Genomic DNA, 27,694 nt, shown 5'->3' with positions numbered 1-27,694 from the left:
GGCCGGTCTTCACTTTGTTTGTTTTTATGGCAACAGTAATCACCATCTCTCCTTAGAACATGTGGGCTCATGATGTTCCTCCTGTGTGTCGACAGGTGCGTGAGGCACTGCATGATGTACCTGAGCAGGTGGAGGAGTTTGTGTCTCTGCTGAGTGAGTTTGAGCAGGTGGGAGATGGACAGGAAGTGATGCAGCTGTTCAGGAAACTGCGCTGCATCCTGGGAAACCGGACAGACCTCCTCCAAGACTTCGCCGCTTTTCTGCATCCTGACCAGGCGCTACTGTGTGGACTGGTGAGCAGCTCGTGTGGTTTTTATCATTGGAGTTAAACTCGCTGGTTTTCCTGTTGATGACAGCCCAAGGTGTTCTGTATCAACTCTGGTAAAAAAAAAAAAAAAAATCCACGCTTCTTACTGATGTCCACAATTCCTTTTTTATTTCCTCTCACAATCATGGAGCACCATGAAAACTAGAAGCAAGTAAAATAATACCATTGGCACATACAACATCTGTTTCAGACACTTATGTCTTTTAACAAAGTGCACAAGTGCTTAACAATTTAACAAGCATAATTTTACCGTGTACGCTTTGTAAACCAGCAGTAGAAAAGTTGAAGAGCCCTAAAAGTCAGTCTTGTCTCTGCCGCTCACAACTTGTTGTTCCTGTGACTCCGGAGGAGGTGACTACTCCACAATCATGTTCACAGAAACTTTCTTTTGTAAGAAAAAATGTATCACTGGACTCAAAGATGATCCTTTTCCACTGTAAGTGTACACAAACATGAATACTAAATAAAGCAAAACAATATAACGATCTCAGGCGCTGGCTTCTGGTGTTGTCATGGCAACCCACACAATTGCATTTCAGCATCAGCTACATGTTCATTAAGTTTCCTCATAAAGGCTCCAAGTGATGAATTCAAAATGTGTTTTTCAGTGTTGGGACTAACGCGTTATTAAGTAACGCGTTACAGTAACTACGTTATTATTGTGGTAACGAGCACGGTAACTAGTTATTAAGCCAAAATCAGGAACGCGTTAGTCGTTACTGGGATTTAGATAGGCTCGTTACTCGTTACTTCGTGTGGTGGCTGTCGCGGAGCTTCCACGGATTCAGTAACATTAGCAAGTGGTGGAGGCCAGCAGGTGGATGAAGGAAAAGGGACGCAGAAGGAAAAGAGACCCGAGGCGGCCGCCGGTCCAAGTGTGAACTGAACTTCAGGTAAGAAGTTATGACCTGCAGTCTCTCTGGGTCAGATATGAACCAAGTTTAGGTGCAGTTTATTTTCGTTATGCTGACTTTTTCCGTACTGCGTGCCAGCTAGCATGACGGAGTTTCTATACAGCTGGGTGGTGCTATGAAGTTACTGATGTTGAACTTTATTTTGTTCATAAGTTATTAGAGTTGCCAACCTTCCCGTCTGGTATTCAGAGAAAATATTACGCGTTTCTTATTGAGGTGAAAGGGAACAGTTTGTCCCGTAATTCAGCTACAATGAAAAAGGCACAAAGCTGCAGTTATTCTGTGTCTTTGCTGCACAGCTGCCTCTTCTTCTCTCATCCTCTCATCCTCCCTCTCCTGTTTCTACTTCAATCATGAAAACTGATCAGTGATCAGCTGATCGGCTCTCTTGTTTGTTTATTGCTCACTTTGCGCCGAAAGAGGAAACCAGCGGATGTCGCGCTAAACAACAGCAGCACGTTTAAGCTGTTGTTAGAATTTATTTAATATTAATTTCTAGTATCAGCTGATGTTTGCTGGAGCCACAGCTGCAAAAAAGCTGCTGGTCATGATATGGTTTGGTTATCTGGTGAGAGGGAAACATGAAGATGAAACCAGGAGATGTCCTTACTGGATCATCAGAGCTGTGATGGAGAAACAGGTTTACCTTTTAGGTGACATGAATGAGTTGAAGGGAAGTTATGAACTGTTTCTGAGAGACAAATAACACCAGGATCCTTTTCTAAGTAGCTGACAGCTGGTAACTGTGCAGGTGCGGATCTAGCAAAGTGTTGCCAGGGGGGCATGTAGGGCATTAACAGGGAAAGGGGGGCACAAAGAAATACTTTTCTTTCTTATTCTCATTTAAAATGTCTCGCTTTTAAAAAATAATTATCTGAATCTTACAACAAACGATTGATAGATCGATGCATATATACCATCAAAACAGTGTACATCACTGTCACAACAGTGTTTATTTTCATTCAAAGGCTTTATGATTTTTCCTATAATGGTGGGCCGGTCTCTAGTCAAAATGCCCGGGACGATTTATTTGTCCCAGTCCAGCCCTGTATGCAGCTAATCTGCAGTCTGGTGTTACCTACATTAGGGCTGCTCGATTATGGCAAAAATGATAATCACGATTATTTTCACTGAAATTGAGATCACGATTATTTGACGATATTTATTTAACCCTTTAAGACCTACCATAGAACCAAGTCCGCCAGAGCTTATATTATTTTTTTTACATGCTGTAGTGCCATTTGTGGGAGCATTTCAAGTTGCTATACATCAATACAACTGTTATAGCCCATATTTTAATAATATGTATGCATTAAGTCCATAGTAACAACATTAATTGCAAACAAGTGCAATAAACTACAAAAAAATTGAAAATAGTTTTTGTTTTTTTACATATATTTCTACTTGGAGAAATTTAAGAGGTTTATCCCTCAAAACTTTAAATACAAAAAAAGTTGCAAAAAATAGTTTACAACAACAGGAAATTTATTTTGAGTGTCTTCATAGTTTTATTTTGGAGATACAGCAATTTTTATATACTGCAGGAAAAACAAAAAAACAATCCTATGCTGCAAATTTGCAAAGAAAACAGCAGGTGCATCAAAATAAACTATTTCCAGCAGTGCAATATGAGTCCTAAGCATCCCAGCAACTATTCAGAAAAGTCAAACATGACTTATAAAAACACTAGTATAGGCTTTTAAGGCCTACAAGTAAAAAACTAGATTTTCTGCGAAAATGACATCACTTCTGGTTTCAGGCAGGAAATGCGATAGTTCCTGTTGACGTCTTTTTCAAAGTGGGAAGTGTTAAGAACAGCTGATGGATCGGCAAAGCGTGTTTCTGGAATATTATGTTTTTGTTGCTGCAAGTGCTTTTTATGCAATTTTTGCAAAGCTTTATGTGGAAGGAAACCATGACCGAGGACAAGCTGATGGCATAAGATGCAAGTACAACTCCTCCGGTTTCATATGCAAAACAAATTATTGCGCTAGCTTACACGGTTCAGGTTCTACAGGGATTTAAAAATAGTTAGGCAAAACGGAGCGTGCTGCTCTGACTGGCTTTAAAGGGTTAACAATAACAATGTGTTGAATAATGACTTTAAAAAATAATATAAAATAGTGTGCAAATACTGATAACAGTGCAAATGTTTGCAATATAAGAAATAAATGAAAAATGTAAACATCTATGTTTAGTGAACTTTGCAGTGTTGCTCTGTGGTGCAGCTACTACATCCTAGCAAAGTTTACACACTGTCTACTTGATCCACGTCTGACTCCGCGAACCCATAATGTTTCCACACCACTGAAGTTTTGTTTTTTTTACCTCTCTTTTCAACCAACAGCAGTCACTCTCCTCTCCAAATAACTTCTGCTTAGCTTTCCGAGCTTCCCTCGGGTCCTCTTAATTGTTGTGACGCGTGTTCGAAATGGAGAGCAGTGCACTCGATTTACCACACGGAGCAGCGCGAGAGTAAAGTACGAGGGAGGTGCTAATAATCGGCTCAGTCGTTTTTAATGATTGTTGAAAGCCCAGATCGTAATCGTGATTAAAATTCGATTAATTGAGCAGCCCTAACCTACATCTTCCAATTCAGAAGGCAGAATTTCTGAGTACAATCGAAAGCACCACGACTGCAGTTTTTGTGTTGGATGTAAAAGGCGCACATGACGCTGTGACGTAGGCTAGAATCATGGCAGTAGTCAATGACGGTCCAGGCGTGGGATTTCTCTCGTGGAAATATGCACATTATCTTTCCCTTTCTATTGGTAGGTGGCACAGTGCACTTGTGGCAAGTACGCAAGCTAGAAGACTGGCAAAGTTATGGAAGCAACACATTAACAAGAAAATTCTGAGTAAAATCAAAGTTACTTTCCCTAGTAACTAGTTACTTTGAAAGTAACGAGTAACTTGAAGTAACTGAGTTACTTTTGAGAGAAGTAACTAGTAATGTAACTAAGTTACTATTTTAAAGTAACTTACCCAACACTGGTGTTTTTACAAATCTCTAATCCCTAAAGCTCCGACTAAAGTTAAAGTCAGCCTCAGCCAATCACAGAGCCCCTCATGTGAGAACCTGTTAGGAGGCTGAAGAGTTTCCTAATGAGAGGAGAGAACAGCTGAAGGATGACGCTCCTTTTATCTCCATGTTCACAAAGGGCAGAGTTTCTTTAGAGTATCATTGATCACAGGGCTTAAATCTGGGACTCTCCACATTTGACTCTTAGAACTGAAGAAGCTTCTCGGATGAGAGGTGAAATGTCTTCAAGCAACTTAAAGAAGTCCAGACGCTTTTCTTTCCAAGCTCCTTAGACAAGAATCATCAATCGTTTTCTTTTTTTAAGGTGCGCCGATTGATTTAGCTCATACAGCGAAGCATTCCACCTTAAGAGTTGCCGTAGCTGCCAGCAGGACAGTGAATGTCTGTAGAGGCTGACGCAACTGCTTCCTCTGTACAGGCCGCCATGCTCGAGCATGTTTGGACTGCGCCCATCTGTTCGGGCGAGCTGGGGCATGAGTGCACGCACTCAGTCTGCCATCGTGCAGTTACAGATGGCGTTCCAGCATCAGAACAAAGCACTATGGATTCTTAAACAGGAAGTAAAAAAACTGCATGTCAGCGGTGTGCTGCAGAACTCGAGCGGCGCAGTTTGAATAAACAAACGTCCCCGTGCCTCATTTCATGTGCTCCGTGCAAGTATCCGTATCACTGCAGCTTTTTAGCTCAGTAACAACGAGTTCACGTCATGCCTCCGTCCATTCGCAGGTCACAAGAATTTAACGGTGTTTTCACTCTTCATGCTTCTGCAGTTCGACGAGCAGCAGGCGTTTGAGCGCAGCCGCCGTTTCCTTCGACAGCTGGAGATCAGCTTTGGAGACAATCCGTCGCATTACCAGAAGATTATCAAAGCTCTGCAGATAGGCCAGGACCTCAGTCCCACCAGCGTCCACGAGGTACGAGGTCTTTGAACCAGATTAACCAGACAGGTGGAACTAACCTGTGCTAATCTCAGCTGTTTCATGTTTTCAGCTCAAAGCTCAGATGTCTATGCTGCTCAAAGGCCACACCCATTTACAAGCTGAATTCTGGGTGTTTTTTGACGAGCTCCGCCCACCTCCAGCGCATCCTGGACAGTTTGAAGAAACCCATTGGCCAGAAGATGGAGGCGGCGGGTTGGAAGGTGGAGAGGGCGTCAGCCAAAATTCAGGAGGCGGGGCCAGTGGCGGGTTTGAGGAGGTGACGTTGCCAGAACTAGAAGAGGAAGAGGAGGGACATAAGATCCAACCAATGACAAACCGGCGTCAGAGAAGGAAGATGGACTCTCACAGAAACTACAAGGTCTGAAGGGGGTCAGATTATTTCCTGTCTCTGCTCCTTTTTATCAATCTTTTAGGGGAGAGCTGTACTCCAGGTCGTTTGTAGAAAAACACAATCCACAGCGTTCCAAAGTCAGATTCCACGTCTGTTTTTTTGGAAATCTGGATCCGTTATGACTCCAGATCTTTTGGAAGTCGGGATCCAGGATTGTTTGCTTATTTCTGCTGACGTCCTGTCACAATGAGCAGCTGTGTTTTCAGCCCTGTGATTGGTCAGATTTACATTGTTACTGTTTTCAACCCTGTGATTGGACAGATTTACACTATTCTTTGCAGGGCTGTGATTGGTCCGATAAAGACTGGGTCTGCCCTTGTCGTGATTCAAAGATCCAGAAACACAAGAGGAAAGGATGCACCCGCTGCCATGGCAATAAGGTATGTCTGTATGTTTCACCAGGGGTGAAACTCGTAGAAAGAATTACACCTGAATTACCTGTTCATCTCTCCTTTAGACCTCAGGGGGCGTGTCCAGGGCCATGAAGAGTCTGGACCCACTCTACTCTCAGATAAGTGCTACCCATGATGAACCAGCTAACAAAGACCTGGACCTGAAGGGGGGCGACGACAGTCCCCTGCCAGGTATGTCACACGATCCTCTGTTGGTCCTTTAGCAGACAGGTGCGTGTTTGCTTTAAATAACTTTATTGTTTGTGTTGACAGATCGGTGTGATGCATCATGGGAAGGCTCGTTTCCACTGGCTGATACAAAAGAGGAGGAAGAGGAGGGCGAGGAAGAAGAGGAGGAGAGGAAAAAGGAACAGAGCCCAGCAGCAAAGAGGAGCAGGAGAGAGGAGACACTGCAACCGCCACCTGTGACCCTCTCCATCACCTCTACCTGCACCTCCACGATCTCTACTTCCTCCTCTGTAGCTTCGCCCTCCACTACAGCTTCCTCCACGTCTGCAGCCTTCTGCACTCCTCCTCGGTTAGCTCCTCTTCCTCCTGACCTCCCTGTCTGTGCCAAAAACATTTCTCTGACTGCAAGCGGGGAGAAAGTGATCCTGTGGACAAGGTACTTTCTTTCACCTCGACGAAGGAAAGGTGATTAGGAAAAGGAGTTAGGAGGCACCTATGGAAGGCCTGACTTTTTGTTTATTTTTCAGAGAAGCAGACCGGGTCATCTTGAAGACATGTCAGCAAGAAGGAGCCAATCAGAACACATTTCAGGCCATTTCCAGCCTGCTCGGCAACAAGACTCCCAGCGAGGTGATTGGCTGTTCAGTGTTCTTCCAGCATGATTGGTCGGTTTGTCAACTGCTCACTTTATTAACTTCTTGTCGTGTCTTCAGGTGTCCCGCAGGTTTCGGGATTTGATGCATTTGTTTCGGACAGCAGCACGTCAGACCAGCTCAGAGGATGAAGCCCCACCCATTGAGACAGAAGCAGCCAATGAAACGGAAGACTGATATTAACCAGTCAGAAGATCTTATCCAATGAAAAAGCAACGCGTCTTTTATTAAAAATAAAAGAAAGCAAACACTGATGTGTTTACTGTCCATAAAAAATCTGTAAATATTAACGTTCAGAAGATTTAATATTATGTTGTCTTTTTGTTTTTTAAGTCAATAAAGAAGTTTTCCATGATTTCATGTTCTCTGGTGTTGCTGACACATCAAACGGATTATTGTAGAAAATATTTTACTGCAAAAGTGCCAAACTAAGTGGAAGATGTTACACCGGAGTTAGTGTGATTGATCCCAAACTCCTCTGAATAAAGCCGCTGAGCCTTTCATCAGGAAGTACAGGTGTGAGCTGCACTCTGCTGTTCAACTTAGAACAGCAGAGTCCACGTTCATTCTCTTATCCTGATTATCCTAATAAGGATAAGTGAACATGTAAACATTAACACCTGTAGGTGTGATCTAAGAAAACACCAGCAGATATAAACATGCTACAAAACAACAGAAACAGAAAAAAAATGTTTGTGGGGACACAATAACTTGAAGGACCAGATGGCTTTTAAAGCTGTACTTTGTGATGCACACCGATCAAAGATTGACGTTAACGTTACAGAGAGATTAAGACTTAATCAATAATTAATGATACCAACTTATCCACAAACAGAACAATCTGAAATATGGACACAGGCTGGGAATGCTGCGTGGAGGATACGAAACTCCGGTGCATATCACTTTTACACTCAAACATCTGGACCAGTTACACTAATGTTAATATTAGTCTGGTTACTTTGCTGCCTAATCTGGCTTTGTTGGTGATGTCGAGCAAAAAGGAGCTTAACCCTAACCCTTGATTTATCTCCTTAGGCTGTTTGCCCGACCAACGACCTGCGACCTGGAAAAGTGGAAGAAAATGGATGGATGGGATACAACACAAAATACCCGGTATTGAATAGCTTTATTGTTCACACAAAAGCAGAGGAAAAACGCCAAACATTCAGTTTTATAGAGCCATCACATTGTCATCAATAGTTCAGTAATCAATAAGATGACCGTACATTAGAATCAGACCTAAGGACAAAAGTTTAAACGAGTTGGGATTCATCAAGCAGAATCAGCATACTAAAAAAGTATGATTTCCTTAGGGATCAGCATACTTTTTTAGTATGCTGATCCCTAAGGAAATTATTAAATCTGCACCACAGAAATCACCTTTTTATTTTATCACCTCACAAAATGTTAAAATCAGATAAATCGATCATTTTATTGACCAGAAATCAGCCACCGGGAACTTCATGTTTTCAAACTGGAAGTTAAATAATCTTAGAAAAATCAAAAGCTCGGTCACATTCTGAGGAAAGATGTTATGGGATGGGAAAGTCAGAACTTCTTACGGGAAATTTTTTATGGGAAAGTCAGAACTTTGTGGGAAAAAATTTATTGTCAGCAGGTCAAAGGTCACATCGTCCTCTGACATGTTGCAAGTTTCTTGCCTGGACTGCATTCATGTGCTTCTTACACAAAAGCTTTCCTTTTGAATGCCATGCCCTGGTGCCAATACTCTGTCACAGGGACAGCAGAACCTTTTATACTGATGTCTGAGTGCGGCTTTACCTGCAGCAGATGAGTGACACTTCTTGTACACAAAACAAAACCTGATTCAGGTTTCAGGTTCTTTGTAAAACAGACAAACGATTAATGGAGGTGTTTCTGTTGCAGTAAAAAGATTAAAGCCTTTAACATTTTCCTCTCTTTCTGTAGTACGACCTAAACCTTCCTAAACCTAAACAAGCCCTAAAAGCATTTAAAGAGAATCCAGTCAGACCTGCTACTTTATTTACTGATGATACTAATCATAACTGATTCAATCAGGCCCCATCTTATCTTTTTTTTTTTTGTATACTTTCCCCTGTATGTCTGTGAAGGTTCTCAGTCATCCAGGTTATCGTAGTCTAAGGAGCTTGGAAAGAAAAGCGTCTGGACTTCTTTAAGTTGCTTTAAGACATTTCACCTCTCATCCAACAAGCTTTTTCAGTTCTAAGGGTCAAGTAGTGGAGAGTCCCAGATTTAAGCCCTGTGGGAGTAATCTGCCAAGAGGGACAATGGACCCCCTAATAAACCTCTACCTAATCACACAACCCAAGGTGTGAAAACGGGTGTGGGTCACAATCAGCCAGGGTTTCGGGTGACCTCATTGTGAAACCTAGATGTGAGTGGGCGTTAAGGTGTCTGGGAAGGATCTCAAAACTGGATTTTCCCTGTAGGGAAATTACTCTCTGCATTTAACCGATTCACTCAGTGAAGCAGTGTGCAGCCAATCCAGCACCCAGGAAGCAATGTGTAGGAACGGTACCTTGCTCAGGGATACCGCAGGTAGCCTTCGGTGGATTTGAACCCTCAACCTTCTGATCATGGGGTGAACGCTCCCTAATGACCGTAAAGTACCATATCACCCCATTAGAGCACTTCGCTCTCGCTCTGCAGGCCTACTTGTTGTTCCTAGAGTATTTAAAAGTAGAATGGGAGGCAGAGCCTTCAGTTTTCAGGCCCCTCTTCTGTGGAACCAGCTTCCAGTTTGGATTCAGGAGACAGACACTATCTCTACTTTCAAGATTAGGCTTCAAACTTTCCTTTTTGCTAAAGCATATAGTTAGGGCTGGACCAGGTGACCCTGAATCCTCCCTTAGTTGTGCTGCAATAGACGTAGGCTGCCGGGGGATTCCCATGATGCATTGAGTTTTTCCTTTCCAGTCACCTTTCTCACTCACTATGTGTTAACAGACCTCTCTACATTGAATCATATCTGTTATTAATCTCTGTCTCTCTTCCACAGCATGTCTTTATCCTGTCTTCCTTCTCGCACCCCAACCAATCAATGGCCCCGCCCCTCCCTGATCCTGCCGGAGGTTTCTTCCTGTTAAAAGGGAGTTTTTCTTTCCCACTGTCGTCAAAGTGTTTGCTCATAGGGGGTCATATGCTTGTTGGGGTTATCAATGTTAAATTATTGTATGGTCTAACTTACAATACAAAGCATCTTGAGGCGACTGGTCCAGTATCATATCAAGTATTTGAACCTTTGCTTCCAGGTTCTGCTGTGGCCAATAGCCTCAAGGACTCTGAGCTTCACATCTCCTCACGTGAACGTTTCAATGTTCTCCTTGTGAGCTGAGGGTTGTTGTCTCTGCTGCACGATTCAATCCACAGGCAGATGTCCTGCTTCTCAGTCAAAATCCATCATTCCATCAGTGATGGTGAGCTGTTCTGGTCTGTATGCACTGAAGCAGTCCCAAACCATGACCCCACCATAGATGCTTTTGGACTGTGGGAACATTTTCGTAGCTGTGGTCACTCCATGCTGCAGGAAGTACAAACTGCCAAAGTTCTTGGAACCTGTTTTTGGTTCTTAGCTGCTAATTCAGGACTTTTACTCTCTGAGTGACAAAGTGCATGCTGATTGATGCAACAAATGAAAAATATAAAAGTAGGGAAGCTTCTGGGAACCCTTACAGCCCAATGACCACCAACAAGTCTCTTTCTGAAATCCTCACTTCTCATCTGGTCATGAGTCACAACATGTTGTGTAAATCAGACTCAGATAGATAGTTCTTTAAATACTGTACAATATAAAGCACCTTAAAGCGCCTTGAGGCTATTGCTGTTGTGATTTGGCGCTATATAAATAAAACTGAATTGAATTGAATATAAACAGCTCAACTGAAAACACCTGACTCTGATTTTACCTTTATTAATCATCATAAGAGGTTCACATATTTCTTCATAGAAATGTTACTTTACCTGTTATTGTCATCTAATATATCTGTTACTGGTCTAAATCCATTTTTAAACTAGATTCTCTTTAAACATTTTTAGAATTCTGACAGTGTTTTAGGTCATGATCGTGCAACAGGCTTCTTTCTTCCCCCAGGTGTAGGTGATGTGGGCGGTGCAGCAGTTCCTGACAGAAAGGGGGTGGGGTCAACCCTGTGCTCTCTCTCCGGTTTCTGGGTCTACGTCATCATCGAGCTCTGAAACAGGAAGAAGCAACAAAACAAAAATCAGAGAGATTTCAACTAGTGGCAAGCCTTTGAGCTCCTGGGTGAAGCAGTTACCTCTGCGGTCACGGCTTCCCACTCAGTCAGTGTACGTTATGGTCCATTTGTGATGTTAACATCAGTGAGGTCTGGGTAAAATTCATGCGTCACTGGAAAAAAATTAATCCACTAAATGAGCTAACTGGGCTCCTTTAGCTTAGCATGTGTCTCCAAGGAAATCATAAATATAAATAATAAAGAGAAAAAGACAGAAACTAACCGATTCCTTTCAAAGGTCTAAAAATCTGGTTTTGAACTCCTCAGTTCAGCTTCTGCAGGCTCAAACTAAAAGCACAGGCAGTCCTCACCCATATGGTTGTCTGCTTTGCCCTCTGCATCCTGCTGCTGGTTCTGGTGACTCTGGTGGTTCTGATGGTTCTCTGCGGCACACAAATCTTCCTCCATGTGAGTGTCTGCGTCTGATTGGTCAGGAGGAGAGAAACTCTGACACCTGGCCAAATGTGGGAACATCTGAAGCATTGGCTGCTTGGTGGAGGAAAATCTGACATCATTCCAAGGTAGATCAATAGGAGACGAATCTGCTGCTGATATGTCTGTTCCACAGGAAACAGGAGGCGATAAAGAGTCAGCAACCTCTGGGACAGACTGATTTCTTTCTCTGTTCTGACCAAAATCACGACTGGAAATAGAAATGGAATCAGTTCAATTCAGCCAAATCGCAACAAGAGTCACCTCGAGGTGCTTTATGCCCTTTGTAACAACTCTTTTTAGACTGCTCAAAGAAGTCCTGTCATTAATTAATGCTTCAATCTTAAATATGATCAACCTGTCTCTAATAATCGGCTATGTACCACAGGCCTTCAAGCTGGCTGTAGTTAAACCTTTACTTAAAAAGCATCTCTAGACCCAGCAGTCTTAGCTAATTATAGGCCAATCTCCAACCTTCCTTTATATCAAACTTTCTTGAAAGAGTAAAAAGGTAAATGGCCTGCATTTGTATAGCACTTTACTCAGTCCCTAAGGACCCCAAAGCGCTTTACACTACATTCAGTCATTCACCCATTCACACACTGGCAATGGCAAGCTACATTGCCATTGCCAGTAGTTGTCAAACAGCTAACAGATCATCTGCAGAGGAATGGCTTATTTGAAGAGTTTCAGTCAGGTTTCAGAGCTCATCACAGCACAGAAACAGCTTTAGTGAAGGTTACAAATGATGGCCTCTGACAGTGGACTGTAACCGAACCACAACTGTGGCTGGACCTAAGAAAATAGACCAGAAGAAGAACTGGAGTTAAAACCAGAACTGAAAGCTAAGACAGTGGTTGTCACGCAGGTGTACACAGTTATTTTGATCAAGTTCGAATCTGTTTTGAAGGTCAGCAGCTTTAATTTAGACCTGTTATGGCGTTTCTACTCAGGTGAAGTATATCACACTTCTCACCTGTCCAGGTGAGCCCTGCCTCTCCCCCAGAGTAGCCCTGCAGCCTCTGATGACCTCATCAGGGTTAAACACGTTAATGACGTTAAAACACACCTATTGTTAAAGTTTATTGAAAGCTGATTACAAAAGCAGTTTCACTGAGCTTTATTTAAACAGAGATTACTGACCGTACGTGCGTCTGCAGAGCTTCCTGAACGGACAGCGCTCTCTGAAGCGCAGCAGGCAGGACCGCCTCCTCACAGGTACGGACTCCATGAAGAAAACTTCTCTGTTTGGCGTTTTCAGTGGCAGGATGTGGTGTAAATGAGCCGATCTTGCAGGAACAAATGGCAGTGCTGCTCTCGGAAGTTCCTTCAGTCCGTGACAATAAAAAAAAATGCAGTCTACCTGCAAAAGCCTCACACACCTGAGCCTTCAAAATAAAAGCTTCCCTGTAGACAGAATGGCGAAGACAGAAAATTGCTTCCTGTCAACCGTAAATGATCTCGTGATTATTGATCACTGCGATTGATCTCATTAGTTTGTGTCACCGGAAACTGTGTTTATATATAATGACGCATACTGTTTCCGATGCCTCAGAGCAACAAACATTTCAACCCTTTATCCTCCTGTGTCATTTCTGCTTATCAAATTATAAATACTGATAAAGAGGGACAAAAATTATCGACTCTTGATACTTCACGATATTTTTAAGATTCTTATTTATCCAAAATGAAAAACATTATCCTTTTATTGTGAAGTCAGGGTGTGAGTACTTCCTGTGCTCAGATTTCATATGACAGTTTGACCAGTTTAACTAGAAAAATCAGCTTCACAGCAGCAGATGATTAATCATCAACACTGACAGGCTGCAGTGTGCAAAAAAAAAAAAACCTTTGTAAATAAATATAAATTAAAATCTAAATATCTAATTGTAACATAAATAATAATCAGTTTCTTATTTTATTCCCTAAATCACATATTTTGTCATGTCCTTTGAAAAAAAAAAAAAAAAGGTTTGTTGTACCAACATTATTCTGAAACACTGCAGACAGGAAACGATGTGATAGTTTCCAACTTTTATTGTGAAAATTTGTAAATTACAGTCTCTTTTCTTTAATTTATTGATCATAAAAACAATTGTAGAAAATAAAACAGAAAAAAAAGATCAACAGGAAGCTGCAGAGAACAGGAAGCAGTTTAATAAAGGAAAAAACAAGAGCCGCGCACACCAGCTGGGCAGGGCTACGCCTGGTCATTTTAAAGCATTTAAACCTCAAAATAAAGACAGATTTTACTTTTCAATCGATAATGACAATCATCAGTCACTGCTTGTGTCTTATCCCCAAAACCGTTGTCGGCCTGCTGGTTGAGGCGGTGCCTCGTCATGGGGAACACTGAAAATGGAACTCGCCGCATCCATCGTGAAGATGAAGTAGAAGTTTGCTCCCATCATGATGATACTTGGCAGGAAGGAGATGCCAAAACCAAATCCACGAATGCTGCTGCCAAATGCCGCAGCGACCCAGTAAGCCAACCTGTGTAGACACGGAAGCGCCATTAGATTCATCAATCGATGTCGTTATCGACTGATCACATCGTGGATGGATCCTCACCTTCCAAAAGCAAAGAGGATGGTCAGGAGCGGCACAAGCTTCAGCTGCTCCTGGCTAAGGTACATCGCCATAACGACCAGCTGCAGGAAGTAAATCAGGAACAGCGAGGCAGAGTCAGAGATGAAGCGCTGGTGGACAGTGACTTCCTGTAGCTCCGCCTCCTTTATCTCATCATCAAACAGAGGACGAAGCACACCTGACCTTAGCCGTGAGATGCCCAGAACAAGCCAACCTAAAGAACAGGTGAGACGCACACAGGTGAGACAGGTGAGATTCTGCATCTCTTTTTCGGTGGTATGTGACTCACCAAGGACGATGGGGGTGGCAGCGAACACAGAGCAGCGCAGCGTGTAGACGAGCCGGAGGGGGGCACCATCCAGCAGCGGGGCGTCAAATGGCAGAAACACAAAACCACCCCAGACGAGTAAAGGGAAGAAGAACGCCGAGGCCATCAGAGACACGCCCATCTTCAGGACATCCGTACTGAGACAGCACTGCCCTCCTGACACAGATGAGAAAAATGAGTTAATGGAGGCAGAGTCAGCAGTCAGAGGTGCACAGGTGTATAAACAGGGGCAGGTAATTAAACCCCCTGGAGTCCAGGGTAGAACCTGCTGTTTTCGACTCCCTCACCATGTTTGGCATCAGTCTTTTACGCACAACTTCACGTGTCTGAATTTACAGTCATGTTTTCATTTTGACATACTGTAGTGACACAACTAACCTTAAAAGAAAATCAGAGCAGGAAACATGTTCAACAAATCATTTTCAGAACTTGTGATGAAAAAATAAAAGTTCTGTGCAACTGTTAACAGTCTCTGCCGTTTTTTTGCACAAAGCAATCAGATGTCACACAAATTATTTGTGTTGTTCCAAAAACTAGTTCTGTCCAGCAAAAGGCAGAGGAGCTCATCACAGGCCTAAAACCTCAGGTGTATCACTTCTGTTTTCCACATGGAGATTTCAGTCAGTGACATTCAGCCGTCACCTCGCTGCTGTGACACGCAAAAAAAGAACAAAAGCCAAACACCGTAGACACACTTCAAACATGCTAAACATCAAAATCATTCCCACTTTCCCCCTCTTTGTAAGAAAACAAATGGGACGTGTTGCCATATCATTTCTTGATTGGTTGATGTGGTGCATTTTTCCACCAATAGGAAAGGGTGTGTTTGTTCGTTTTTGCTTGAAAGTGCATTCCTTAGAACATCCAGTTTTACCACTGCTCTGTACGCTACACCTGACGACAGTATTCAGGAAAAAGCACAATGAGAATGATTTATCATAACTCTAGCTTTACTTGGTCTGTCAACACAAACGGAGACTCAGTGAGACTGCATCTTGCTGGTACGTCATCTTAAATGGTCATATGATTTGGACGCACTAGCATGGCTGTCCTGTCCAAAGGTCCCAAAACCTGACGTGATTGGTTAAATGAGTGATGGCATAAGCAATTCTCCACAGCTTCCATGGTGGCAGATAATGCCAGAGCACGCATTAGCCAACTTCCTGTTTAATGGGGAGTTCTTCCTCAGCCTCTGATTTTTAAAAACTTTTTTTTCTGATCCTCCTGTGGGGCTCTTTGTAGCTCTTTTTCTGATATTTCATATCATTGTTATGCTAATGATGTTCAGCTATATATCTCTTTTAGGCCACCTGATGTTTCTAAGCTCCAAATCTTGCAGTCCTGCTTAGATTCCATTAGAGATCGGCTGGCTGATAATTATCAACTAATTATCAACTAACTAAATGCTGGTAAAACTGAAGTCATTGTTTTTGCTCCTGAGAAATTTGTTCCCCCAGTGGTTAAAAATCTAGGCCCTCTTGCTTCTTATATTAAACCCTCCATTAGTAACCTTGGTGTTAAATTTGACTGTTTAAACTTGTTTTTGGTTGATTTTGTTTGTTTGAGGTTTCATGTCCATTTCTGCTTCTGTGAAGCACTTTGTGATTTTATCTTGGTGCTATATAAATAAAAATTTACTTTACTTTTAAAAAACCCCAAAAAAACCTCAACATTTGCATTTTTGTGATTGTCAGGGACTGGTTTCACTAATATGTATAAGTATCCGAGTCATTCCAGTCGTTTTAGTTGAGCGTCGTCTAGAATCTACAGATTTTAAGGTGGTTCAGGTGGTTCTGTTCAGGTGTGCCCGACCCCCTGACCATTTCCTCCTGATGCAAGGTGATGTGATTTTCTGACATAGTCTCTGAGTTAGTACTTACGTTTATTGGAGCGCAGTTCCTCGTGCAGGTAATAATGTTGATTGTAGTTCTCGGGAACTCCTCGGGGACCCAGAAAGGGACTCTTCTCGGACTCCATTTCCCGGAGCGGCCCAGACTCTCTGAGTGAGGAGGGGGAGTGGAGGGCAGTCACTGCAGGCCTGAACACCTGAGCAGCTTTCTCTGGCAGGAGGTTCTCTCGGGGCTCCTCCTCCAACAGGTGTACCCTAGTTTTATCCTCACGTAGCTCCGCTCCTTCGTCTAAACCCGCTCTGCCGCCCCTCCTCTCCACCTCTGCCTTCAGTTCTCTTTCGCTCTCTGTGCAGCTCGACGCCTCGGGAAGAAACACACCTGACCTCACGCTCATCCTGTCAGCTTTACCTGTCCGTCCACCCGTCTGTCTGTCTGCAGACCACGGCAGCGTGCTCGTCTCGGTCACGACTGAGCTCACCGTCTCCTCGTCCTCGCCCTCTCTGGTCTTCCTCCCTCCGCTGTCCTCCATCATGGCGCGTCCTGTTTTGTGAGCAAATGCACCTGCCAGAGAACAGAGAGTGGGTCAGGTAAATCCAAGTGAACAGTAAACAGGTGATACAAGGAACTGTGCCACACACAGCTCACGACCTGTGTGTGCTGAAACACTGGAGTAAACACTGGAGTACTTCAAGTGTGATGTGGTTGATCACTAAGGCATAATGCAGGCCTCCTTCTCCACCTCCTGGCTTCCTGCATTTATATAGACTGTGTGAAAGATCATTTTGAAATCTGATGCAATGTTTGAACCCAACAGACGACACTTTCACTGCCATCACAATAACGCATGTAGAATTCTTCTCAACATGAAATTCTGAATCACAAACATTAAAAAAATGCTACCTTCACCTAAGTTTCATGATTGATTTAGCAAATGCACGCCACCCACCCATCTGAGCCATGGCCTGTGTGACCCCCATCACTCAGGACACTCACACATTCAGTCCAAGTCTTTTCTTTGCTCTCCGCTGTGTGCCTTTCCTATTTTTGTGTGTCATTTATTCCCAACGTGTATTTACTATTTACATTTGAACTCCGGCAGGTTGGCGGGGAGCGCCCATAATAAGTAAAGTTTAGTTATTAAGTGCTTTTCGTAGACAGGCAGTCACAAAGCACTGTACACAAAGGTCAAAATAAAGAAAATATTAAGTAATAAAATAGACAATATAAACAATGCAAATTCAAAACAATTCAAAATTGTTGATTAGCAGAAGGCCTGTTTAAACAAAAAAGTTTTTAACTGCTTTTTAACCCTGGAGAACCCATGGGGTCGGCTCTGACCCCATGGGTTCTCCAGGGTTAAAGGATTCCACAGAGTCAACCAAACGTAAGCTGTGTCCCAAAACGTCGGCTGCATCCTCCGGAGGCCGCATTTGAAGGCCGACTACGTCACAGCCAGGCGATGAAGGCTGTCCCAATGCGGCCGACAAATGTGTCCTTCATTTCCCCAAATTTGAAGGATGGGTCGGGTGTGTCCTTCGTATCCCACCATATCCCAGAATTCATAGCCAAATTTCAGCTGCCAACAATGGCGGCCGCTACTAAGTTTTAAAATTAGTCTTATTAATCTTTCTGGGTCGCAAAATAAACTTAACATATTTTCAGGCAAGAAAGTAGCTGTGTAAATTACAAATATCTTCTTGGTTTGTCAAGACATCGTACATTTGCAAAAGTGTGCCGACGTTTTCAGAGACGTCTGTTACCCACCCGCTCGATAGCAAGCCGGTGGGTTCAATGGTCACTCCAGCCGGCGAGAGCAGCGGACAACCAGACCAGTGGACTTCCAGAGACGCTCTGCTTTTTGACAGGAGCATTGAAGACCACGAGTTTGATTATTTAACCAGGGTGTGCGGGAACTAACAGAGCAATGCCTATCTTTGAAAGGAGCAACCTGATTGACAATAGCAAGACAGTGTTCATTAAAAGAGTTAATAAGGAGCTCAACATCGTCAAAAGAAGTTTTAAAATCAAAAAGGGAAGAAAATTTAGAAATAACAGAGTCATCAATAAAGGGCCTGCAGCTAACAAAATCTTGGGGAAGAGACTCTGAGTTGACAAACACATTAAAAGAGACTGACTTATGGTGGCTAAAGACAACGTCATTTAAATTCAAGTGGTCAAGGGAAACGCCATAAGTGAAGACCAAGTCCAGAGTGTGCCCAGCAGTGTGAGTAGGGCCTGATACATGCTGAACAAAATTAAAAGAGTCCATGATGCTCAGGAACTCATTAGTGGTACTATTTGATGAGTCCTCTGCATGAATGTTGAAGTCTCCAACAATGATGACCTTGCCCAGTTTAATAGTGGAAGTTAAAAATTCTTTCAAGTCTGCCAGAAAAGACGCAGCAGACCCAGGTGGACGATAAATTAAGATACCGTACATTGGCTGATCTCTTCCAATTTTTATCATAACCATCTCGAAAGAGTTGTAACAGCTCGAAGAAATCAACTGGTATGAAAATGCCTTTTTAAAAATTACAGCTTGTTCCACCTCCTCGTCGAGATATCCGAGGCGCACAGAGAAATGAACAGTCTGTGGGACATAGCTCTAAAAGATGTGAGACTTCATTCTCACGCTGCCAGGTCTCATAGACAAACATTAAATCAAGCGTCTCTGCACAGAACAAGTCATTTAAAATATAAGACTTGTTGGCAATTGAGCGGGCATTAATTAACATCATTTTAATGTTGAGACCCACCGGGACAGTTGTAGAATAGCCTGGAACAGAGCCCGCACAGTGCAGTAAGCCACACAGTAAATCAGGGTTCCTATTGTGATGAGCCGTGGCTTTCCATGCTTTCAGGTGACAACCCGGATGGTAAACACAGGGGGTTGTGGGGATTAAACCAGCTCCAACAAGTCTCAAGCGTATTTTACTGGCAGCAGCCCAAGAGTAAAGCCCCTGAAGATCCAGTTCTCTGCGAAGCCGGCAAAGCAGCACAAAAAAGCCTGCTTGCTTCCTCCGATGAGGCCTCGGAAGCAAAAAAGAGCTGACCGGCAAGAATGGAGGTAAACCCGGGTGCTCCGCGGTGGGAAAACAACCTCGTTTCGTTGAGTCTGAAAAATAAAGGCCCATTCTATTCTTTTCTAGTTTCTTGTTCCCTCTCTGATTTCTGAAGTTTGCACAGTGGATGACTGTGGTCCAGATGAAAGCACAGAGGGGATCGGGTCTTCTTCACATCAGGCCCTGACATCAAACTCATCTTTATTCTCTGGCTTTGATATCAGGATGAACTCTGAGTGCTTTTGTGTTGTTCTTACTCAGATTTAGTCTCCTGTTGTTCTGCTTTATGCTTGTTATTTTAGAAGTGCAGGACTTCGGTCCAGACAAACTCATCCTCTCTGATGACCCTCAAACCCTCCAATCTTTAGGGGGGCCCACATCGCCACTAAAACCCAGGTAACTTCACGTAACTATGAAGCTGATTCACTGCTTGTTGAGGTAAATCACCATGGTAACTGATGCTGTTAATCTAACCTGCTCTGGAACAGATCAGGCGAAAAAATGTCGTTTCCATTCCTTTTTTTTTTTTTTTTTTTTTGGCCTGTCCCATTTGGCTCTTTTGCATCAGAATTGTTGTCCAAAGGCAAAGAAAGATGCCCAACGGATTTACTTTACCAAACTGACCATCCCAGCCTTGCCGTAATGGTCCATTTGATTCACCTTTTATTGTTTATTTTATTTTCACTTACTGAATACGGGACAGACTTGACTGGGGGAAAGAAGGGGAGAAAGAAAGAGGGAAAGAGAAACAGCTGAGAAGAGGGACGGGGGAGAAAGGCAAAAGACAAAAACCAACAGAATGAGCAGAGAAAAAAATGCATATATCAATCACCTGGATCACCTGCTGAGAAAGAAAAAAGAAAACAAGCAGAAGAGAACAAGAGTAATAGAATAAACAACATCACAATGATATATGGGAATATGACAGTAAATACTAAATATTAAACATTATTGTGCAGCACATAAGATCAACAGAACACAGTGTGCTTTGAGGTAGGAGCCAAAAAGGGTGTAGTTTGTGGGTGTGATCACCCGTGTGTACACCTGTGAGCATGGACGCGCTTGCTTTTTGTTTTTTAAAAGGTTCCTTCATGTAATAATCTGCTAGAGGGTGTGGGGGGGGCCACAGCCCCGTCCTCCAGGGCATGAAGCAGGTATGAAGGAGATCAAAACTCCAGACATCCAGAGGCCCCAGAACACAAGAGACCAAGGAAGACCAACAGAGGGGCAGCCGCGCCACTGTCCCAGAAAGAGCTGAGGAGAGTCCCAGATGAGGGCTCACTCAGCAGCCGCGGAGCAGAAGCCAGGGGGAGTTGCAGTGACGCGCCCGTGAGCTCCGCCGGCAGCCAGCTGCGCCTGAGTGACCGAGCCCCACGCCGAGAGGCCGGGGGCACCCCACCTCCGAAGTGGCCCGAGCGAGCCCCAGGCTCCAGGCCCCGATAAGCGGCCGCCAAGGAGTGAGCCGGTGTGTACCTGGACGCCCATCCCCGGACACAAAGAACCACCAACGCACCGATGTCTGAGGGGGTCCGCCACTGGCAGGGGAAGTGGTGGTGGGGGGAGATAGGCCTCCAAACCTTGGAGGGCCTGAGATGTCCCCAGAGAGGTGGCGTCTGACACCCAACCTGACATATAGACACAGACATACAGGCACACACAGATACAAACATCCATTCCCACCCTCATGCTCTCATATGCACTTACTCCACACTCAACCAACGTGGAGACAGACATAAAGAGACGCTGTACACACGATCACACTCCCCAAGCGTACTCTATTCCATTCCTGAGGCTCCCTCAGAGCTCAGAGTGGACGAACGAAGGTGTGAAAGTTTCGTGTTGATCTGATGATCAATAATCAATACAGACTCTTACACGCAGCTTTGTATATGACGCAACTGTCTGTTTATATGCGTGCGTGTGCGCGCGCGGGAGTGTTAAAAAATTTCTGTTTTTATGCTCTGAAGTTTTTTGAACTTGAAATTGTGACAAATAAAACACAAGCTGCAGGTAGCGGTAGTCCCGCCCATTGCATGACGGCAGTCTCAAGTTGACATGGCGACGTGACGTTTGTGATCAAATATGATAAAAACTGTGACTGAGCTCCGAGCTAACAGGCTACATGCTAACGGAGCGGAAATTCACACTAAGAAAAAACCCACCTGTTCGCTGAAGACCTGGGCCGGGTTTTAATCCTGGTTTTAATCCTGGTCCCGGCTCTCTTCCGCCGACTTGTTGTTGTTTCTTCTCTTTGTGAAAGACCCGGAAGTCCAGCTCAGGTGTGGTCAGGTGTGTTAAAGGAAAAGCTCTCTTAAAGGAGAAGTGTCAATTAAACATCCGCGCACGCGTTAAAACGTTGAAATAACAGCGTTAAATGTTCTTTGATTTGTTTTCGTCCAATACTGCGACGAAAAATGTGCCAAAAATGTGATGTTACTCATGAAGCAAGAACAGGGAGCATGTTCACTCCTCCTCCGAACATCTGCGAGCAGGAGCAGCAGCACTGAGAGTGCAGATGTTTGTGCAGATGTTTGTTTATTTGTGCAGATGTTTGTTTGTGCAGGTGTTCGTCGGAGCGGTGAGTGAGTAAAACGGTCTGGTTGCTGTGCCTCTGCGGAGGCACTCGGTAGGATTAACACACTGATGATGTGAAGCCTACATCTTCATCACCATCAGCTGTCTGGATGTTTGGGTCAGAGCCTCAGATCTAACCAGGTCCAGGTGTCTGACCTTTGATGACGTTTCTCGGCCTGCTTCAGTTTCAGGAGTGGAAATGATCTGTGATTGGAGGACGGTGAGAAAGCCCACCTGCTGCAGACTCAAACATGAGGAGCTCCCGCGAGTTTAGCCCCCTCAGAGTACCAAGGCTAAAAACAGCCATAAGAATTTAAATCTCATTCTGCAGATGCGGCAGGTGAAAACAGGTGTAATTTCCGGTGTTCATGATGTCACACAGAGGTGTGGCTGCTTCAGCTGCAGGTCAGTCATTAGTGCTTTTGTAACAGGGTCATAAATCACGTTGTTATAATTACACAAAATGTGTTCTAAACCCCCAAACTGCTTCTTTTATACTTGACTTTTAGGACCTCCAAGCCTGTAGTTGTGTTCATTATCAGTTAGAGCCCCTCCTCATTCTTTTCTTCTTCTTCTTTGGTGCAATACTATGTACCCCTTTTGCCTCTCCCCTTTTTCTACAATTCCCCTGTGGGAGAGGTGGGTGTCATTTCTTTCCAACACCTGATAAAAAAAAGGTAAAAGAAAGAAAGACCTCCAAGTAAATAATTTGCCCACTCCAGCTCCTACGACCAAATACAAACAGTGGGGAAGAGGGTTAGCTCAACCCACCACAGCTCCCAAGCTAGCAAGGAGTATATATTCATGCTAGCATTTATGGCGCCTAAAACACATTTATGATACACACATACTACACACTTATAACATCTTACAAAAACAGGCTTAATAATGACAATAACTGAACTAAAATCGCAATCATAAACATCAGGGTGGCTAAATATGAATTATGTGTGTTTTAAGGTATGTCAGATTTCATGTTGTTTTTGTTTTATCTTATGTCAAATATGTTACGTGTATATGCATACTTTATGTTTAATGTAAAAATAAATGCCAGCCCTTTTTCTACAATTCCCCTGTGGGAGAGGAGCTGGAGTGGGCAAATTATTTACTTGGAGGTCTTTCTTTCTTTTACCTTTTTTATCAGACACAACGCAGAATCACACCGGTTACACTTTACCATACTGCAATTTTGGAATTGAACCAGTACCAAGTAAACACAGGGACAGTATAAAGGCAGCCCAGTGTGTCGAGATTTATGACATCATCAGTGTTTCTCTGTGATCTTTCCACAATAATTAGTTACCACAGCTAAACACACGTTTCATGCATTATGGTGATATTCTATATATGAATGCTTCTGCTCAATGTCTTCGAATGGTTGATTCTGTGTATCATGCTTGTCTGAGGTTCATCACTAACTGTAAATTTCAGACTCACCACTGTGAGTTATACTCTCAGGTAGGATGGCCTGCTTTGGTAAGTCGGAGGAACTCTCATTTATACAGTTTTATATATAAGGCGATACTTGGGTTGCTGCCTTCTTATATATGTTCCCTGCTTGTAATGAAACATGCTGGTCGGTATTCTCTTCATCCGCATGGTTACTTGTTGCTTTCTGTTCCATTTGCCCGAACTGAACTTGGTAAAAGAGCTTTTGTCCATTTAGCACCCTCGGCCTGGAACAAACTGCAGAAGGAATGGAAAATGACTGAATTCATTTCATTAAGTGATTTTAAATCTAAACTACGAATCCTTGAGGCCAAGTCCATAACATGCAACTGTTTCAATTAGATTGATTGTCATTTTAACTGACTTTTTATTTTATTTGAATTTTATTGAATTTTATTTTTATTTTATTTGTATTCTTTCACTTATTGTTGCATGTGTGTTGTTGCTGCCTGTGTTTGAGTAATTTCTGTAACTGTGAGACATCTGCTGCTGCCTATCTTGGCCAGGTCTCCCTTGAAAAAGAGGTTTTTAATCTCAATGGGATCTTCCTGGTTAAATAAAGGTTAATAAATAAATAAATAAATTTTGAAACTGTTTTGGTTTTGTTTGGGTTTTTTTTGGGGGGGGGGGGGAGCATGTAGACCACAAAGGCCGGGTCCTCAGGAGGATGCAGCCTACGAATTTGGAAAAGCGGCGCTGCAGAGGAGCTAAACCACTTCTTTGAGGTGAAGGGACCAGAGGTATGGCACACACAAAACACCAGCCCCTCTCGCTCAGTTTTTGCATTTGCGCTCGCTCGCAATGTGTCGCTCGCGCTCTCAACATTTCTGCCCGTGCGTGCTCAACTCTTTCTCTACACCGTTATATTTGTGCCACAAAACCAGCCAATCACAGACTTGGAGGAAAAAAAATCTGATTGGCTGTTTTGGTCTCCAATCAGCTCGAAATGACGAAATGCAATATCCCAGAATGCATTTGGTCCAAAATTCAAAGGAGGCAGTGGCGGAGGAGCACAGAGTGGCAGAGTTTGAAATATTACTCTTTCTGGGTCACAAAATAAACTTTTAAGATATTTTCATGCGAGAATGTTTCTGTGTGAACTTCAAATATCTGCTCGATTTATCAAGACATCACATAAGTGCTCTGACGTTTTCGGAGATGCCTGTTACCCACCAGCTGACCGCATAGCTGGACTGGCCATTGGGCATACCAGACATTTGCCCGGTGGGCCGATGATGATTTTTCATTTTTATGTTTGTTTGTTTTTGTAACGGTATAAACAATGAAAGGTGGTGGATTAGCCAATTGGTCATGATCAACTCTGGGCTGGACCAATTACAACACATCCATATTGAAGGGAAAAGGAACGCGATAAGTCCCGTACTTTAGCTAGAATGAAAAAAGACACAAAGCTGGAGTTATTCTGTCTTTGATCCACAGCTGCCTCTTCTCTCATCCTCTCACCCTCTCTCTCCTGTTGCTACTTCAATCATGAAACTGATCAATGATCAGCTGATCGTCTCTCTTGTTTGTTTATCTCCCACTTTGCGCCAGAAACAGGAAACCAGCAGATGTTGCGCTAAACAACAACAGCAGCACGTTCAAGCTTGATCAGCTGTTGTTATAATTTATTTAATATTACTTTCTAGTATCAGCTGATGTTTGCTGGAGCCACAGCTGTAAAAGCTGCTGGTCATGATATCGGTTTGGAAACACGAAGGTGATACAAATCATACATATATACCAACAAGACACAGTGTGCATCACTGTCACAGCAGCGTTTGTTTTAGTTCAAAGGCTTTATGGTTTTTCCTGTAATACCTGGTGGTGTAGTCGGTGATTTTTTTTGTCACTTCAGCCTTATATATTATGTTTAACCCGAGTGACCACCCGGTCAGCTGGTGGGTAACAGGCATCTCCGAAAACGTCAGAGCAGTTATGCAAATATGTGATGTCTTGATGAATCAAGCAGATATTTGAAGTTTACACAGCACCATTCTTGCATGAAAATATCTTAAAAGTTTATTTTGTGACCCAGAAAGAGTAATATTTCAAACTCTGCCACTCTGTGTTCCTCCGCCACTGCCTCGTTTGAGTTTTGGACGAAATGGATTCTGGGATATTGCATTTTGTCATTTCGAGCTGATTGGAGACCAGAGCAGCCAATCAGAATTTTTTTCCTCCAAGTCTGTGATTGGCTGGTTTTGTGGCACGAATATAACGGTGTAGAGCATAGGTGTCAAACTCTGGCCCACGGGGCAAATTTGGCCCGCAGCCTAATTACATTTGGCCCGCGAAGACATACCAAATTACTTTTAGAGCTGGCCTACTGGTATTATACAGCTAATATATATATTGTTTAGTATCAAGCTTTGCTTGTTCCATATTCAGTTTTTCAGCAAAACTTGTTTGAGTCCATAAGAAAAGATTCATTCTTATATCTGGAGGAAGTTTTTTTTTCAATAAATATTAATGTTAGCCAGCGACCTTGTTCCAGTTTTGAATTTTGGCCCACCGTGTATTTGAGTTTGACACCCCTGGTGTAGAGAAAGAGTTGAGCACGCACGGGCAGAAATGTTGAGAGCGCAAGCAACACATTGCGAGCGAGCGCAAATGCAAAAACTGAGCGAGAGGGGCTGCTGTTGTGTGTGTGGATAATAGCAAACACTGAAATACATTTTTTGCACGCAGGAATGAATTTTGTTCACTCAAATTCAGCTTTTCTTCGCTCAAAATAAATTTCTCCTCAAAATGCAACACTTGCACCTGCAAACTTTTTTTACGTGCGCTCAATTTCTTTTTACGTGCACTCAGAATAGTGGCACAAAAATAACGCCATACAGAGGCAGCAGCAGCTAAAACATTGGACAGCAGCAGCAACCCAGGCCTCATGATGCAGGAGTATGAGGTGATGAGGTGAGATGCACACTGAGGACAGTGAACCCCACAAAGGCCACCAGTCCAGATTGGGTGACCAGAAGGGCCCTAAAAGAATGTGCAGACCAGTTGGCTGGGGTCTTCACTAAGATCTTCAATTCTTCACTGTCCCAGTCCTGCATCCCGCCGTGCCTAAAGTTGGCCACAATTGTCCCACTGCCAAAGCGCACCAACATTAGCGGCCTCAACAACTACCCACCAGTTGCTCTAACACCTGTTATAATGAACAGTGTGGGCAAGTAAGTAATTATAGTTACTAGTTACTTCTTCAAAAAAGTAACTGAGTTAGTAACTGAGTTACAAGATTCTAAAAGTAATTAATTACTTGAAAAGTAACTATTGCATTACTTTAAAAAAAATGTTTAACCCTCTGGGGTCCATGGTATAACGGGCCATTTTTAACTACTTTTGATTTTCAGGGCTCAATCCTTGGCCCTCTTCTTTTTTCATTATACCTGCTCCCTTTGGGGTCTATTTTTAGAAAACACAAAATATCCTTTCACTGCTACGCAGACGACTGCCAAATTTATTTGCTTTTAGCACCAAATGGCCCAGGCTCCATCCAAATCCTTTTGAACTGCCTTGATATCAAAGCTTGGATGGCTCTGAACTTTTTGAGTTTCAATGAGAGTAAAACGGAGGTGATTGTATTTAGACCTAATAATATTTCATGTAGCCTGCTCGTAAATTGTGGTTGGCTAGGGTCTTATATCAAGCAGCATGTGACAAACTTGGGAGTCATTATGGACTCAGATTTTACTTGGACAAACATATTAGTTCGGTGTTGCAAAAAAGCTTTTTCCAGCTGGGGCAAATAGCTAAGCTGAAGACAGTTTTGTCAAGAGGTGACATGGAGAAGGTAATAATAATAATAATAATAATGGATTGGATTTATATAGCGCTATGCCTTTATTTCAACACGGCTTGACTATTGTAATGCACTGTTTTTTGGAGTCAGACAACGATCTCTTGCTCGTCTTCAGCTCATTCAAAATGCTGCTGCCCGCCTCTTAACTGGTACCCACAGCTATGAACATGTAACACCTATCCTGTCTTCTCTTCATTGGCTTCCTGTTCATCACAGAATCAATTTCAAAGTCCTAACACTGGTTTATAAATGCCTTAATGGTCTTGCTCCCCCATAACTTTCCGAGTTACTTCAGCCTTATATTCCTTCATGGACCCTCAGATCAGCTGACCAGCTGCTGTTGGTTGTCCCAAAATCAAGGCTTAAACGTAGAGGAGAACGAGCCTTTTCAGTTATGGCCCCAAAACTTTGGAATACGCTGCCTTTAGATATTAGACAGGCATCTTCGTTTCCTGTTTTTAAAATGCTCTTGAAAACACACCTTTTTTCGATAGTGTT

At 43.1% G+C, this 27,694-nt stretch overlaps 3 protein-coding genes across 7 annotated transcripts in view; 1 reads left to right on the top strand and 2 right to left on the bottom strand.

The window, feature by feature from the left end:
- gon4lb (gon-4 like b) overlaps positions 1-7,206 on the top strand; it is a 28,213-nt gene extending 21,007 nt beyond the window's left edge. The window contains exons 23-30 of the mRNA XM_026184197.2: positions 96-293; positions 5,056-5,199; positions 5,276-5,584; positions 5,899-5,997; positions 6,075-6,201; positions 6,283-6,634; positions 6,726-6,828; positions 6,912-7,206. Coding sequence (XP_026039982.2) covers positions 96-293; positions 5,056-5,199; positions 5,276-5,584; positions 5,899-5,997; positions 6,075-6,201; positions 6,283-6,634; positions 6,726-6,828; positions 6,912-7,028 — 1,449 coding nt within the window. The 3' untranslated portion in view covers positions 7,029-7,206. The remainder of the gene's footprint in view (positions 1-95; positions 294-5,055; positions 5,200-5,275; positions 5,585-5,898; positions 5,998-6,074; positions 6,202-6,282; positions 6,635-6,725; positions 6,829-6,911) is intronic.
- A 3,542-nt stretch (positions 7,207-10,748) lies between these two features.
- Positions 10,749-12,905, bottom strand: LOC145431889 (uncharacterized). Of its 3 annotated transcripts, XM_080308209.1 has the most exons (4): positions 12,683-12,905; positions 11,419-11,664; positions 11,129-11,220; positions 10,749-11,044 (listed from the first exon to the last, which is right to left on the bottom strand). In XM_080308209.1, the coding sequence occupies exons 1-3, from the start codon at positions 12,768-12,770 to the stop codon at positions 11,165-11,167; spliced, it is 390 nt and encodes a 129-aa protein (XP_080164335.1). In that variant the 5' UTR covers positions 12,771-12,905; the 3' UTR covers positions 10,749-11,044; positions 11,129-11,164. The 3 variants fall into 3 exon arrangements, with proteins under 3 accessions (XP_080164335.1, XP_080164336.1, XP_080164337.1); XM_080308210.1 differs by lacking the exon at positions 11,129-11,220; XM_080308211.1 differs by lacking the exon at positions 11,129-11,220 and having other exon boundaries at positions 11,419-11,529.
- A 653-nt stretch (positions 12,906-13,558) lies between these two features.
- On the bottom strand, positions 13,559-21,858 carry tmem79b (transmembrane protein 79b). 3 transcript variants are annotated; one of them, XM_080308208.1, is made up of 6 exons: positions 21,531-21,632; positions 18,071-18,157; positions 16,337-16,867; positions 14,418-14,612; positions 14,111-14,342; positions 13,559-14,032 (listed from the first exon to the last, which is right to left on the bottom strand). In XM_080308208.1, exons 3-6 carry the CDS (start codon positions 16,836-16,838, stop codon positions 13,834-13,836), a joined length of 1,128 nt encoding a protein of 375 aa, XP_080164334.1. In that variant the 5' UTR covers positions 16,839-16,867; positions 18,071-18,157; positions 21,531-21,632; the 3' UTR covers positions 13,559-13,833. The 3 variants fall into 3 exon arrangements, with proteins under 3 accessions (XP_080164334.1, XP_080164333.1, XP_026041538.1); XM_080308207.1 differs by lacking the exon at positions 18,071-18,157 and adding an exon at positions 16,955-17,056 and having other exon boundaries at positions 21,531-21,615; XM_026185753.2 differs by lacking the exon at positions 18,071-18,157 and having other exon boundaries at positions 21,531-21,858.
- Between the last annotated feature and the right edge of the window lie 5,836 nt (positions 21,859-27,694).

Source organism: Astatotilapia calliptera, chromosome 11, assembly GCF_964374335.1.
Source record: "Astatotilapia calliptera chromosome 11, fAstCal68.1, whole genome shotgun sequence".
In the NCBI taxonomy this organism is placed as follows: domain Eukaryota; kingdom Metazoa; phylum Chordata; class Actinopteri; order Cichliformes; family Cichlidae; genus Astatotilapia; species Astatotilapia calliptera.
The sequence above is the reverse complement of the archived record's forward strand: the minus strand, read 5'-3'. Positions and strand labels throughout refer to the sequence as shown.

Excerpts from the sequence above, each read along its gene's own strand:
- tmem79b (XM_026185753.2), bottom strand. The coding sequence starts at position 16,838 with ATGATGGAGGACAGCGGAGGGAGGAAGACCAGAGAGGGCGAGGACGAG. Across the intron at positions 14,613-16,336 it reads GGAACTGCGCTCCAATAAAC|GAGGGCAGTGCTGTCTCAGT; the intron begins GTAAGTACTAAC and ends CATCTGTGTCAG. Across the intron at positions 14,343-14,417 it reads TGCCACCCCCATCGTCCTTG|GTTGGCTTGTTCTGGGCATC; the intron begins GTGAGTCACATA and ends CCTGTTCTTTAG.
- LOC145431889 (XM_080308209.1), bottom strand. The coding sequence starts at position 12,770 with ATGGAGTCCGTACCTGTGAGGAGGCGGTCCTGCCTGCTGCGCTTCAGA. Across the intron at positions 11,665-12,682 it reads GCTCTGCAGACGCACGTACG|ACATATCAGCAGCAGATTCG; the intron begins GTCAGTAATCTC and ends CCTGTGGAACAG. Across the intron at positions 11,221-11,418 it reads CAAAGCAGACAACCATATGG|TGACGCATGAATTTTACCCA; the intron begins GTGAGGACTGCC and ends ATTTTTTTCCAG.